General features: G+C 40.7%; 2 protein-coding genes across 2 annotated transcripts in view; one reads left to right on the forward strand and one right to left on the reverse strand.

Annotated features, from left to right (window-relative positions):
- The first annotated feature begins 380 nt into the window (after positions 1-380).
- On the forward strand, positions 381-1,321 carry LOC123634639 (olfactory receptor 10Z1-like). Its single transcript, XM_045546376.1, is given in 2 exon segments — positions 381-918; positions 921-1,321. Coding segments are annotated over 2 exon segments (939 nt in total).
- A 5,922-nt stretch (positions 1,322-7,243) lies between these two features.
- Positions 7,244-13,936, reverse strand: part of SPTA1 (spectrin alpha, erythrocytic 1) — a 74,576-nt gene continuing 67,883 nt past the window's right edge. The window contains exons 45-52 of the mRNA XM_045547035.1: positions 13,650-13,762; positions 12,458-12,475; positions 11,930-11,981; positions 10,589-10,776; positions 9,636-9,689; positions 9,098-9,244; positions 8,204-8,348; positions 7,244-7,685 (exon numbers count right to left, since the gene is read on the reverse strand). Coding sequence (XP_045402991.1) covers positions 7,527-7,685; positions 8,204-8,348; positions 9,098-9,244; positions 9,636-9,689; positions 10,589-10,776; positions 11,930-11,981; positions 12,458-12,475; positions 13,650-13,762 — 876 coding nt within the window. The 3' untranslated portion in view covers positions 7,244-7,526. The remainder of the gene's footprint in view (positions 7,686-8,203; positions 8,349-9,097; positions 9,245-9,635; positions 9,690-10,588; positions 10,777-11,929; positions 11,982-12,457; positions 12,476-13,649; positions 13,763-13,936) is intronic.

The raw sequence follows: 13,936 nt of genomic DNA on the forward strand, positions 1-13,936 counted from the left end.
ATATGTATTTGTGATGTAAGTAGATATGGTCATTAATGGTAAATGTACAATGCATAGTTTTAAAGGTATAAAATGAATATAATTATGTATGAGTGCTTTGTATGTGACTCCCTAGATGTAGTTATATATATGTGTGTGTGGAAATGAGTGCCTATGAATGTGTGAGGATTGTACATGCATGTGAAAATGGATCCATACATCTGTGTCTATTGTAACAAATACCATTCTGAAGTTTGACTGCAGTCTAAATCAGAGCTTCCTTTTCAAGTTACAACAGGCACAAGGAAAAGAGAATCCATCTCATCCTGCCTTTGAAAGAAGCTAGGCATCTACTCACTAGGTGAAAGGAACAAACAAATCTATCAGGGATATTGGTCAGAATGGGGCAGACCAATGTAACCTTCTGGAGGGGTTTTGTCTTCCTGGGCTTCTCCAGTTTTGGGGGGCTGCAACTCCTGCTTTTTGTCGTGTTCCTCTCTCTGTATCTCATCACCCTGACCAGCAATGTCTTCGTCATTGTAGTCATCAGGCTGGATAGTCATCTGCACACTCCCATGTACCTCTTCCTTTCCTTCTTATCTTTCTCTGAGACCTGCTACACTTTGGGCATCATCCCTAGGATGCTCTGTGGCCTTGCTGTGAGGGGCCAGACTATCTCCTATGTGGGCTGCGCTGTCCAGATGTTCTTCTCTGCCTCATGGGCCTGCACCAACTGCTTCCTTCTGGCTGTCATGGGCTTTGACAGATATGTGGCCATCTGTGCCCCACTGCACTATGCCAGTCGCATGAATCCTACCCTGTGTGCCCAGCTGATTGGTACCTCCTTCCTGAGTGGATACTTCTTTGGGCTTGGAATGACACTGGTCATTTTCTGCCTCTCATTATGCAGCTCCCATGAGATCCAGCACTTTTTCTGTGACACCCCCCAGTGCTGATCCTAGCTTGTGGAGATACACGACTGAGTGATCTGGGGATCCTCATTCTCAGCCTGATGGTCCTCTTGGTTTCCTTCTTCTTCATCACTATCTCCTACACCTACATCCTGGCAGCAATCCTGAGGATCCCCTCTGCTGAGGGGCAGAAAAAGGCCTTCTCCACCTGTGCCTCACATCTCACAGTGGTCATTATTCACTATTGTTGTGCCTCCTTCATGTACTTGAGGCCCAAAGCCAGCTACTCTCTTGAGAGGGATCAGCTTATTGCTGTCACCTATACTGTGGTGACCCCTCTCCTGAACCTCATTGTATATAGTTTAAGGAACCGGGCTGTGCAGACAGCTCTGAGAAATGCTTTCTGAGGGAGCTGGCTGGGTAAAGGATGAAGGCTAGCCCACAAGGACAGTCTCTCTCCTGTGTAGGCTGGGCATAGACCAGGAACTCAGGCCAATGGATCAGATATTCAGGGCTTCAGGCCAAAGCTGTCCCAACCTCATGCCCCTGGAAGAAACTGATCTTGCCTCCTACCCTTCCTCCAGGCTGCTTGGGCACGCAGAGGCTCTGCTCTGCTCACTGTGCACAACTCACAAAGAAGTCGTAACTTTTCACTTTCAGCCTTATAGATGCCATCCCTAGCTACCGAAACCCATTAAGAATTAATAATTTTCCTTTTTTTTATTTTTTATTTCAGCTCTTCATGGGGGTACAAAAGCTCAGGCTATATACATTGCCCGTGTCCCGCCCATCCCCCTGAGTCAGAGCCTCAGGCATGTCCATTCTCCAGACAGTGCACCTGACATTCACCATGTAGTCATACCTCCATCCCCTCCCCCCCCACCTCCCTGAGTCAGCACCTTCAAGCATGACCATTCCCCAGATGGTGCGCAACGCACTCATCATGTAGGCATACATCCATCCCCTCCCCCCACCCCACCCCGTCTCAGTCTGATATCCAATTGGTATCCTTCCCCAATGTGCATTTAGGTGATGATCAGGGAAACCAGTTTTCTGGTGAGTATATGTGATGCTTGTTTTTCCATTCTTTGGATACTTCACTTAATATAATGGGTTCCAACTCTCTCCAGGAGAACCAAAGAGATGTCGTATCATCGTTATTTCTTTTAGCTGAGTAATACTCCATGGTATACGTATACCACAGTTTACTAATCCATTCGTGGATTGATGGGCACTTGGGTTGTTTACACATCTTTGCGATTGTGAATTGTGCTGCTATAAACATTCGGATACAGGTGTCTTTGTCATAGAATGACTTTTGTTCTTCTGGGTATATGCCCAATAATGGGATTGCTGGATCGAATGGTAGGTCTACTTGAATCTGTTTAAGGTATCTCCATAATGCTTTCCACAGAGGTTGCACTAGTTTGCATTCCCACCAGCAGTGTATGAGTGTTCCTGTCTCTCCGCATCCACGCCAACATGTGTTGTTTTGGGATTTTTTGATAAAAGCCATTCTCACCGGAGTCAAGTGGTATCTCATTGTGGTTTGGATTTGCATTTCCCTGATGATTAGGGATGTTGAGCATTTTTTGATACGTTTTCTGGCCATTCTTATGTCTTCTTTTGAAAAATTTCTATTCATGTCCTTTGCCCATTTTTTGATAGGATTGTTTGATTTTTTCTTGCTGATTTTCCTGAGTTCTAAATGGATTCTTGTTATCAGTCTTTTATCTGATGTGTAGTATGGGAAAATTTTTTCCCATTCTGTAGGCTGTCTGTTTATTTTCGTGACTGTTTCTTTGGCTGTGCAGAAGCTTTTTAATTTAATCAGGTCCCATTCATCTATTTTTGTTGTTGCTGTGATTGCCTTAGGGGTTAATTTTCTTAACTAAGGTCGTTAAGAATTTTCTAACTGAGCAGAGCAAAATGAGGGAAGTTTGGAGTGCTCAAGTTCAAGGCCGGGCTGGCAGGAGCCCTATCAGGGGTACTGCAGAGATTTCTATAATTATTGCATAATTAGACTATTTGACCTGTAATGCTCTTCCAAGATTTGAAATTCAGTGAATATCAGTATGCTAGGTTAGTGTTATGCCTCGCTAAATGAAAAGGTAGGTTTTCTCCTACAGGGTATTTTTTAAACTGTAGTACTTGCTATCTCTGACTCATTATTACTTTGCCCTCCTTGGTTTATATATATATATTTATTTATTTCAGAATATTGTGGGGATACAAATGTTTAGGTTACATATATTGCCTTTGCCCTGCCCAAATCAGAGCTACAAGTGTGTCCATCCCCCAGTGTGCACCACACCCATTAGGTGTGAATATACCCATCCCCTCCTCCCCTCTCCTTTTTTTAATTGATTATCCAAACTGGGTAGATTCCATTTCAAAAAATATATTTACTTTCTATATTCCTTGATAATTGTTGATGCTCTGTGGTGGCCTCATGATCCTGGTTGTCAACGACCCTCCTCGCTTGGGTCATTCCCCAAGTTGGATACAATCCTTTTGAATCTGTTGCAGAACTACCTATCCTGCCTGTTTCTCTTTCCACCTACATTGTGTCATACATGGCACCAGACATTCTTAGGGATAAGCAAAAATGCAATGAATTCACATAGCTTTCTGGTAGGAGTTTGAATGCAAGCTCTTCAACTTACAACTCTGGGTTTAAGTTATTTAACCTTTTCAGCTTCAAAGTTGTCATCTGTAAAATGGCTGTAACTTCATAGTTTTGTATTGGTGGCTAAACAGGATCATGCATATACATATAAAGGATTTAGCACAATACTTGGATCATAGTGGTCTTCCAATAAATGTCCGCTGCTACTATTAATAATGTATTAAGGAAACTGATGTTGTCTTTAGCTTAGGGAGAGTTTACTCTGGGGAAAGTATCAGAAAAGGCTTCTTGTCTAAGGCAGTACTTGAAGTAATTCCTAAGGACGGGTGAGTTTTGAACGCACTGACTGGGGGAGAAAAGACATTCTTAGGAAAGAGGACAGAGTAGCCAAAGGCTTAATAGTAAGACAATACAGGCCTATTTTAGAGTGTGGTGCCTTGTCCAGAGGAACTGGAAATGCCTTGCAAAGGATGTTCCGAAGTTAGCTTCAGACAAGACTTCTTTATTGTGGGTGGGCAGCAGTGTGAATACCTTGCTCCAGACATGACTCTTTTGTCAGTAGGAGACAGGACACAGTAAAACTGAGCAGAGAGTAGAGTGGCTTCCAGAAAGGATTTAGGATAATTAAGTGAGCAGTGGAGAGGATGATATATTTCAGCTAGGAGAAACCAGAGGCAAAGAGATCAGTAAGGAATTCATTGCCATCATCCTAAAGAAAGGCAATGAGGGCCGGGCGCGGTGGCTCACGCCTGTAATATTAGCACTCTGGGAGGCCGAGGCGGATGGATTGCTCGAGGTCAGGAGTTCGAGACCAGCCTCAGCAAGAGCGAGACCCCATCTCTACTAAAAATAGAAAGAAATGTTCTGGCTAACCAAAAAATATATATAGAAAAAAAAAATTAGCCGGGCATGGTGGCGCATGCCTGTAGTCCCAGCTACTGGGGAGGCTGAGGCAGTAGGATCGCTTAAACCCAGGAGTTTGAGGTTGCTGTGAGCTAGGCTGATCCCACGGCACTCAATCTAGCCCGGGCAACACAGCGAGACTCTGTCTCAAAAAATAACAATAAAAAAATAAATTAAAAAAAAGAAAAAATAAAGGCAAAGAGGCTTGAATACGAATGGTGAAATTGGAAACTAAAGGAAATTACAAACAGAAGATTTTGAAAAGGTAGGATCCGCATGATTTAGCAGTGAGATAGTAGTGGGGCATGACTTGAGAGACAAAGGAAGAACGAAGGCTGAGAAGATACTTTTCAAATAGGAATCCATATTTTTACATGTTCTCAGGAAAGAAATACAACCTTTAGTTATAATTTGATGAAAACCAAATTTGGGTAGAAGGAGGCTATATGTCAAGAGAAGAAAACAGGTTGGAGAAAAGTAGGTAAATTAGTCAGATGGTAGAAACAGCCTGGGTCAGGAGAGAAAGGCCATCTACCCTAAAGTCTTTTTCACTATAGGCTGGAAATAATCCCCCACTGCACTGAGGCTGTATGAGCAAATTCATTTCCACAGTCTATTCAGTACATTCAGCAAAAGTCTCTAAGTACACACTGAGCAAGGATGTTCCAGGAATTGCCAAGTAATACCCAAAGGTCCATCTAACTTCCAAATATAGGAATTTTAAGCATGAAAGGGTAAAACATCACTTGGAGTTATTTTACAAAATAGAAATTTCTGGGATTATTTCTATAGATCTTGACACAATTGATTTTGACATATTTTCCAGTACTCAATCCTCTCAAGTCTCTGGGCTCTAGATCCATCTTCCTGTCTTCTCCAGTCAGACACAGTGCCAGGTGATAGCACTTTAGTCTTCTTCATCCACCTATATCATGAGATAGAAGATGCTGGACACTGCTGGCTCTGGCTTCCACCAACATCAGCTAGACAAAAGATTGGGTAGCCTAAAGTGATACTGTCTAGAAACTCTAAATAATAATAGATGGGTGCATTGGGTGCTTAACGGATAGCAGGCTTTATTCTAAAGACTTTATGTCAATCATCACCCCAAAACCCTATACAGTAGATATAGTCTGCAAAATCTTCCTAGGTCATTTAAATACCCTCCCTTGATTAAGGATATGACTATGTGCTTTAAAAACTCTTCTTTCAGGTACACACACACAGCAAAGAAAAGACCTCTCTGATGTGAATATAACCACATGTGTTCAACTCATGGTCCTTTGAAAGAGCTAATTAATACCAGAGACTCTGGAGTCAGACTTGCTAGGTTTTAAGTCTAGTCCTGACACTTTTTAGATGTGTGATGTAGGGCAAGTTTCTTAACATTTATGTGCCTCCATTTTCTCACCTGGAAATGGAATGATGAAAGTATCTACTGTATAGGGTTTTGGGGTGATGATTAAATAAAGTCTTTAGAATAAAGCCTGCTATCCGTTAAGCACCCAATGCACCCATCTATTATTATTTAGAGTTTCTAGACAGTATCACTTTAGGCTACCCAATCTTTTGTCTAGTTGATGTTGGTGGAAGCCAGAGCCAGCAGTGTCCAGCATCTTCTATCTCATGATATAGGTGGATGAAGAAGACTAAAGTGCTATCACCTGGCACTGTGTCTGACTGGAGAAGACAGGAAGATGGATCTAGAGCCCTGAGATTTGAGAGGATTGAGTACTGGGAAATATGTCAAGCTATAGGAAAAACACAGAAGCAGGAATCAGATGGCTGGCATCCGAGAAGGCCATGAAAAAAAGAAGTAAAGCTACTATATATCGTTTTAAATATCCATATCATTTTGTGAATTTAAGAAGCTCATGCATAAAATTATTGAAGCAACAGGTTAATTTTTTCTTTCTCAAATAATATTGAAACTGTGAATCAATTTAGTAAAACAGTAAAATTCAAATATGATGATATTGAAATACCAGAATTTTTCAACTATGTCAGGACAATAAAAATCAGTATTCAAAGGGTGCATCTATGTGCTCAAGTATCTGCCTCTGTGAACAGCTGCTTTTCCAACATAAAAATGCATCAGTGTAAATCTCTCTCCCCGTTAAAGGAGTTGAGGCTGAATTCTGCATTGAATTGCATCACTGAATTGCATCATAGCGCAAAATGGAAGACCTGACCTTAAGATCTTGGTATGGAAGTCAAAGACGAGATTTCTAGTTCTTAACTGAAGAACAAGAAACATGGTTTGTTGTTGTTGTTGTTGCTGTTGTTTGGTCTATATACAGTGGACCAAGAGGAAATTCAGGAAATTCACACTAAAAGACCCAACTTAAGCATTATAAAAGATATCCATATAACCAAAACATTTGTACCCACTTAATATTTTGACATTTTAAAAAAAGAGGAAATTTGGGGGCTTAAAGGACAAGAGGGGGCCCTGCTATGCTGGGGTTTTGACATTATGAGAATAACATCTACTATGATGGTGAAGTAAGGAAAAGGGACAAGTTAAGGAGAAATTAGGTATTATGCTGATCTCTGCATAGTTCCACTATACAGACTATAATATTGATATTTCCTAGAATATCAAATATATTCATTTTCAAATGTAAGAATTTAAACACATTCTAAAGCTAAAAAGAAATTATTTGTAAATCACCCTGGATTTTATTTATCTCTTCTGTCGTGGCCCTTCTTTATCATGTAATTAGCTGTCCATCTTTAGATGATAGTACAATTCTCAGAAATACATTTATTTAACTTTGTCCTATTTAAAAAAATACTGTTTTTAAAATTAGAAATACTTTGTTTTATAGTCAGAACAAAACAAAATGATAAAGATATGCCGAACACAGCAAATAAAAAAAACAGAGACCTTGGCCCCTTTGGCGGTGACTAGTTGTACACAAAGTAAGTCCATAGCCTCCGGTCCTGTCCTCCAACTCTATTATCCCCTTCTACCCCTCCCCTCAAACCTTGAGATTTCTTTTTAGGTCCTGCAATAAATGCAATACACAGACACACAAATGACTATACTTTCATCCCTTGCATTTGCCTGTCCGTTTCATCTCCCAGTACTTCCCACCACACTAAGATTTTCTGTGCTCCACAGGATCTGCCTGTGAGTTGCCAAAGTAGGAATTGGTGAAGCCAACATAGTCGTAGCCAGCAGGATGGCTTCGGCCCCGTGGGTCCATATATTGCTGCATATGTATGGTGCAGAATGACACTTGTTCTGGGGTTAGGGCCTGAAAGCATAAAAAAAGAAAGATACAGTTATAGGGATTCAAAACAGCTGGTTCTTTGGGGCTTCCCATATGCCATAAATGCAGGATGTGGAGAGCCTTTGGAAGGAGCAGCAAGCCCTGTTCCTATCTCACATTTTTCTCATAAATTCATAATTTCTAGCGAATAAGACCAACTCAACTGTTCAACTCAGCTCATTATTAAAGAGAAAAGCCCACTCCCTTTGACTATTCTATCCATCTGGCTCCCTACATGTGGCTTATTGAATAGAAGGTATAAGAAATAGCCTTAAACACTGAGTTGCAGATTTTGGATAGACTCTGACAGTCAATAGAGAGCCACATAAGATTTTGAGCTTGGTCAAAAGGAAATGATGTGGTGATCAAGACAGAAGATGTTTTGTGCAAGAGGAGGTCTGAGGAAAGAAATGGGTGGGTGGGGGGCAGGGGGGTGCAGAGTAGGCAAGCAGCAAATCCAGATTGTGATGACAGCATAATGGTGGAGGCAACCAGAATCTGACCTGCTTCATGTCCTCTTTGGTAATATAGGCCTTGCCCTCTGCCAGAGCTTGGAAACCATTCTCTATTTCATCACTGGACTTGATGTTCTCTGACTCTTTGTCAATCAGGAATGAGGTGTAGTCCTCCAGCGTGACATAGCCCTTCCTGTGGGAGACACACATCAGGAGCCGGGCCTTCTCGAGACAGAGGAGGAAAGGGCCTTCCTCCTTTTACTCAGTGTCTCTGAGACAGAGGGAAGCCCAATTTTCCAAGTGCCTCTTCCAGCTAAGCTCTCTGAGATTGTAGGATGAACTCTCCATTTTGATACCCCCACCCACCCTCTTACAGCCAAATAAACACTGTTTACTAAGCTCCAGACTGTGTTTCCCCAAGGTCCATCCAGCCTGACTCTTCACGGAGTTTTGGAATTTCCCATCAGCACCAGTCTCCAGGTACCTTGAATAATTTCTGATCTTCTTTGGTCCTTGGTATTAGAAAGACTTAGTTGCTAACAGTAACTTGATCCTCTATGACTCTACCACACCCTCAAAGGCACACAATATCCCCCATCCCCATGTGTTGGCCTCTGAATCATTCATGTCTTCTTAACACCTCATATACATGAAAGGATTCTTCTCTCACATCTCATCCTCAGAATGAACTGAAATTCATAGATCAAACACAAATAATGAATCGGGCAAATCTCAGAGCTAGTGCCTAAGTTGAAGTTAGTGCCACTTACTTCTGAGCTAATCTTGAAAGTACACCAAGAGTTGCCCATATCATTTGCTGTTGTCTGTATCTTCCTATTCACAGATGAGTTAATTTCATGCTTTATATCTCATTTTTCTCTCTGCACTTTTCCCTCCAAGCCCCAGTCCCTCCTGTAGTCTGACCCTTGGTCTGCCTCCTACCTCCCTGGATCCACAGCATCCAGGAACTTCTCAAACTTGGGCTCAGGTTCCCCTTCCTCTACCATGGGCAAGTAATAATTAAGTCCTCTCATGCAGGACCGGAACTGTTCGTGAGTCAAGTGCCCTGTCAAGTGTTCATCGAAGTGCCTAAAGAATAAAAACATATCAAGTTCAATAGAGAACCAAATTAGAACAGAAAGAAACATGTCTTACTGCATCAGCTGGAGCTTTACTAACATGTCATAAAGTTGTCAGAGAACTGAGTAGAGAGCCTGTCTGTGTCTCTGTACTTTTTTTTTAACCTAATAGATAGAGGGAAAAGGGTAAAACATTGAGCATGAAAGAAATGTATATTTTAAGTCCAAGAATTTCACAGAAATATTATATAAAAATCCACGGCAGAAACTAATTAGCATATCCAGAACTTCATTTAAGATCCCACCAAGCCACATGGAGCGGAAAGAATGGTAGCTATTTGTAGACTCACTCTGAATGGTCTGGAAAACAAAGAACCAGTCACCTATGAAGACATACTCACTTATAGGTTGTGCTAAACTCCTTTAGTGTCTCTTCACTCACACCTATGGTGTCCCTGAAAGGAAAAACATGAATTAGCCCTTTATACAAACACAGAATAGCAGAAGACATGCCACATGAACGAGAGAGGAATTTTAACGAACAATTTGCTATTTGAATAATCTAGCTCAGGAGTTGGCAAACTAAGGTCCATGGGCCAAAGTTAACTTGCCACCATGAATTAAGAGTGGTTTTTACATTTTTATATGGTTGAATATAAAAAAAGAAGAATATTTTATAAAACGTGAAATTCAAATTTCAGTGTCCATAAATAAAGTTTTACTGGAACATGGCCATGCTCATCCACTTACGGATTATCTATGGCTGCTTTTTCATTACAACAGCAGAGCTGAAGAGTTACAACAGAAACTGTATGACTCACAAAGTCTAAATTATTTATTATCAGGCCGTCTCCTGAAAAACTGTGCCAATCCCTGATGTGGATAAAAATGCTGCCAAAAAGTTATTGAGACTTAAAGCTGCATTGATATAATTAATTTATCTAGAAAGATGAGTTTCTAGTTTTCTGCTCTATTAGGCCACATTTTGAACATTTCTTCCATTCTGGATATCATATTTTAGGTAAAATCTTACAAAAGGGAATGTTTTTTGAATAGATCACATAAGATGGTAAAGGGACTCTGAGAAATTGGATGCAAGAGTCAGTTATTGTCCAGATGGGGGATGTGTAGACTCAGGGGGATGAGGGCTCTCTTATTTCAGGACAGACTTCAGTATAAAGAGAAACACTCATCGTGTAGGGCAGTAAAAAGAGAGTATTGATTAGAGAGAGGGTGTGTGTACATCTCTGAGGTAACTTTTTTGTCTAGTATTCCAGACTCTAGCCTTTAGTTAAGCTCCTAACACCTCATACCACCTGCACCTTTCCCTGTCATGACCACGGGCCCTCAGTACTTGGCCTGGATCTGTTGCTCCAGGTTGTGTTGCATTCGCATCCCAAGCTGGTAGAGCTGGTCCCACTGCTGGGCCATTCCAATGGTGCTGTATTTGATGTCAAGAACCAGAGCCTCTTCCAAATTTTCCCCCAGATCTTCAATCTTGGTCAGTTGACGCTTCATCGCCTGGATCTCCTTCTGCTTTCTCTGGAAAAAAGACAGAGAAGAGAAGCAGTCAACCAGGCCACCAGCTCCAAACCTTGAGGTGGAAGAAGAAGATAAAGAGGCTGAAAAATTTTAATTTCCCTTAATTGGTCCTTTTCAATTATTTTCAAGGATCTTCTTGTCCTCTGTGAAAAAGGAACTATTCAGGAAAACTACTTCACTTCTGTAAGTCCTCATTTATGAAATAGTGGGAAGTTTAGGTGAGATGACCTCTGTCACTCTGGTACTCTGTAATATATAAATCTAAGAGTTAGTAATTATATGTCTACTGCAAATAGACTAGAATTTCCAGGATCCATGCATCATGGGTGCCCAGTGATCTGCACTGGGAATTATTTGCACCACTGATTGTGGCTGAGTTCTTGGGCTCACTTAAGCTCCCCGGTGTTCAATTCTGGGCCTCTGTCATCAGTTTAGTATGACGTGCAGGGGCTTCTGTCATCTAGGCACACTATATGCCAAATTTTTACATCTTGCCGATGCTTTCTCCCTGAAGGGACATTGTTCCCCAAGGAGGGGAGGGAGAAATTGGTTCTGATGATAGTGGGGAACAGTGAAAAAAAATCTTAGATATTACAAGACTTGTTGCCCTTCAAAGGTTAAAACTACCTGACATTTTAATATTTAGTATTTAATTTCTCTTGTTAGTAAGAAATTAGATTTAATTGATTTTTTTCTCTTGGAGGACAAATAAAAAAAGTAAGGTTGAGAAACACTGTTCTAGCTCATTTCTTCACTCAATTGTCAGAGATCCTCTAGATTCAATTGCATCATCTTACCACATCAAATAATAACAGGGATTTGCCAGTGTTCCAGGTTATAGGATAGGAGCTTTCATATCTGCTCCTTTACTTAATCATTGCAGTAACTCAATAATTTAGCTATTGACTCCATTGTATAGACACAGAAATTAAGGGTCAGAGATTTAAGTAAATGGAGGCCCATATTCATGAAGTGGTGGTCTGTGGCTAAAATGCAAATTGATGGCAGGACTGGGACTACAGCCTTGGCTTTTTGACTTTAGGTGATGTGGTGCTTGAAAGTATCAATCACCAGGGTTGCCTTTAAGTGCTTTTTTCTTGCACTTTTTGTAACTCTGATAATATCCTCAGCTAATGAACAAAACATTACTTACTTTATTTGCTTCCAACTGGGACTCCAAAGTTCCTGTTTCTTTGAGCAAAGATCTAGTTAAGAACCAAAAGGAAATATTACTCATAATATCAGAGGTCAATATTTAATACAGACATACTAACTCAAAGCCCCTCTACTTCTCTGCTTCTATTTCTCCCAAGCTATATGGCCTCCATGAAATGAAGTCACACAAAACTAAGTTTTTACAAATAAACCCTTCGGTCTATCAGCCAACTTGCCAGGTCAATGAGAAAGGGAGGGCTGCCCTACTTCTTCTCTGCTTGGGAGAAGGCTCCTGCATGTCCCTCCTAGCTCTTATTCTCAAATATGCACTGAAATAATGTGGGCAAGACCCTACCTAGTGAGGTATAGGCACAGAATGAAATACGAGCTTCTCCTTCTCACCCCTCATTTGTACTTAAACACCGTCAGATTGTAATGGAATAAACAGGCCTTAGTACTAAGGTCTTCTTAATTAATTCTTCCAGAATAATATAACAAAACAGACATGATAACATAAAATACTGACCCATCCAGAAAGTAAGCCCTGGATGTGGAGGTCCGGAACAGGAATCAGATGAGAGAAAAGGGAAATCATATGTTAACATAAAATAGTTCAATCATCTTATTTCTTCAGATTTATGAAACATTATTCAAATCCTTGTAGCCACAAAATATGAACCTAACCACCCACTTTTCCCAAAGTCTCTCTCACTCTGGGAAGCTCAGAGCCTCCCACGAAGCTCCTTGCTTCAGGACAAAGAGCACAGTTGTGAAGAAGTATCTCAGTGATTGGCACACACTGCCAGAGTGTGACAAAGGAAACCAAATGAAAGGCAGAGGAGTGTGCACACTGTTTTCTCTGTCTTCTTTCAGATGTTTTTAAGATATGAGATATAGGATTTATTTTTGTTCATTGTCTGATTTATCCTTATCAGTATGTAGAAACAGTATATATCATGGATTGTCACTTTGACCCTCAAAACACAATTCTGACTCACCTACTAGATACAGTCTACCAACTTTGACCATTTATTCTAACATATTGCAGCCTCTAATTCTACTCTTTTCCAGGTCATTTACCGCAGAATATGTGACAAATGTTATCTTCATATACAGAACATTTTTCTTTTAATAAAACAATTAATATGTATTATCTCACTCAATTCTCATTACAGCTTTAGTAGGCAGGCAACATGATAGCTTCATATTAGGTGTTCACAGTAGGCTCTGCTTTTAGGTGTCCCAGTAAATACATATGTAACCTTGAGTAAGTCAATTTATCTACTTGAACTTCCTCACATACTTGGGAATAGAGGTAATAAGATCTGCTTCACATACTTTTCAAGGTTGCTCTGAAAGTTAAGTGAGGTAATGGATATGGAAGTGCTTTGTAAAGTGCAATGCGCCGTGCAAACATAAGAGATTGTTATTATTTTGGACTGAAATTACAAGCAACAGGAAGAAAGGTGAGAGTATCAAAGAGAGAATAGAGAACAGTGCATAATGGGCAGCAGGATGAAATTGTTATTTCTTGATTTTTCAGGTACTGATTCAGAAAACAGTCAATTCCAAATATAAAGCATAGACATGACAGGATGATTTTAAGACAGAGTATATGCTGTAGGAATCTCTCCTCTCCCCTCAGACATGTATGTTATCCCTATGGGAAATAGTGAGTATGGCATACAGCTCATGGGTTTGAAGGTTGCACAGCCCACCTGGTGTCCTGGATCCACTGGAGGAAGTCACTGGCACTCTGCTCAAACTCTTGACACATCTCAAAGTTCTTGACTTGTCTTGCCTCTTCCTTTTGCAGCTCCTGCTCCCGTTCCTAAAACCCCAAATCACACGATAAGGCTCATATTCAAGGCCTTTTTTTTTTCCTGTAAAATAACTGGTTTGTAGACTCAGCTGAATGTATTCCCTCCCCCAGTCTAATCTGTGTTCCACAGACACATGCCTATGTGCTCATATTTCTTGCAGCCCACCTCCTCTTAGCTCCAAA

Source organism: Lemur catta, chromosome 3 (genome assembly GCF_020740605.2).
Source record: "Lemur catta isolate mLemCat1 chromosome 3, mLemCat1.pri, whole genome shotgun sequence".
Taxonomy (NCBI): domain Eukaryota; kingdom Metazoa; phylum Chordata; class Mammalia; order Primates; family Lemuridae; genus Lemur; species Lemur catta.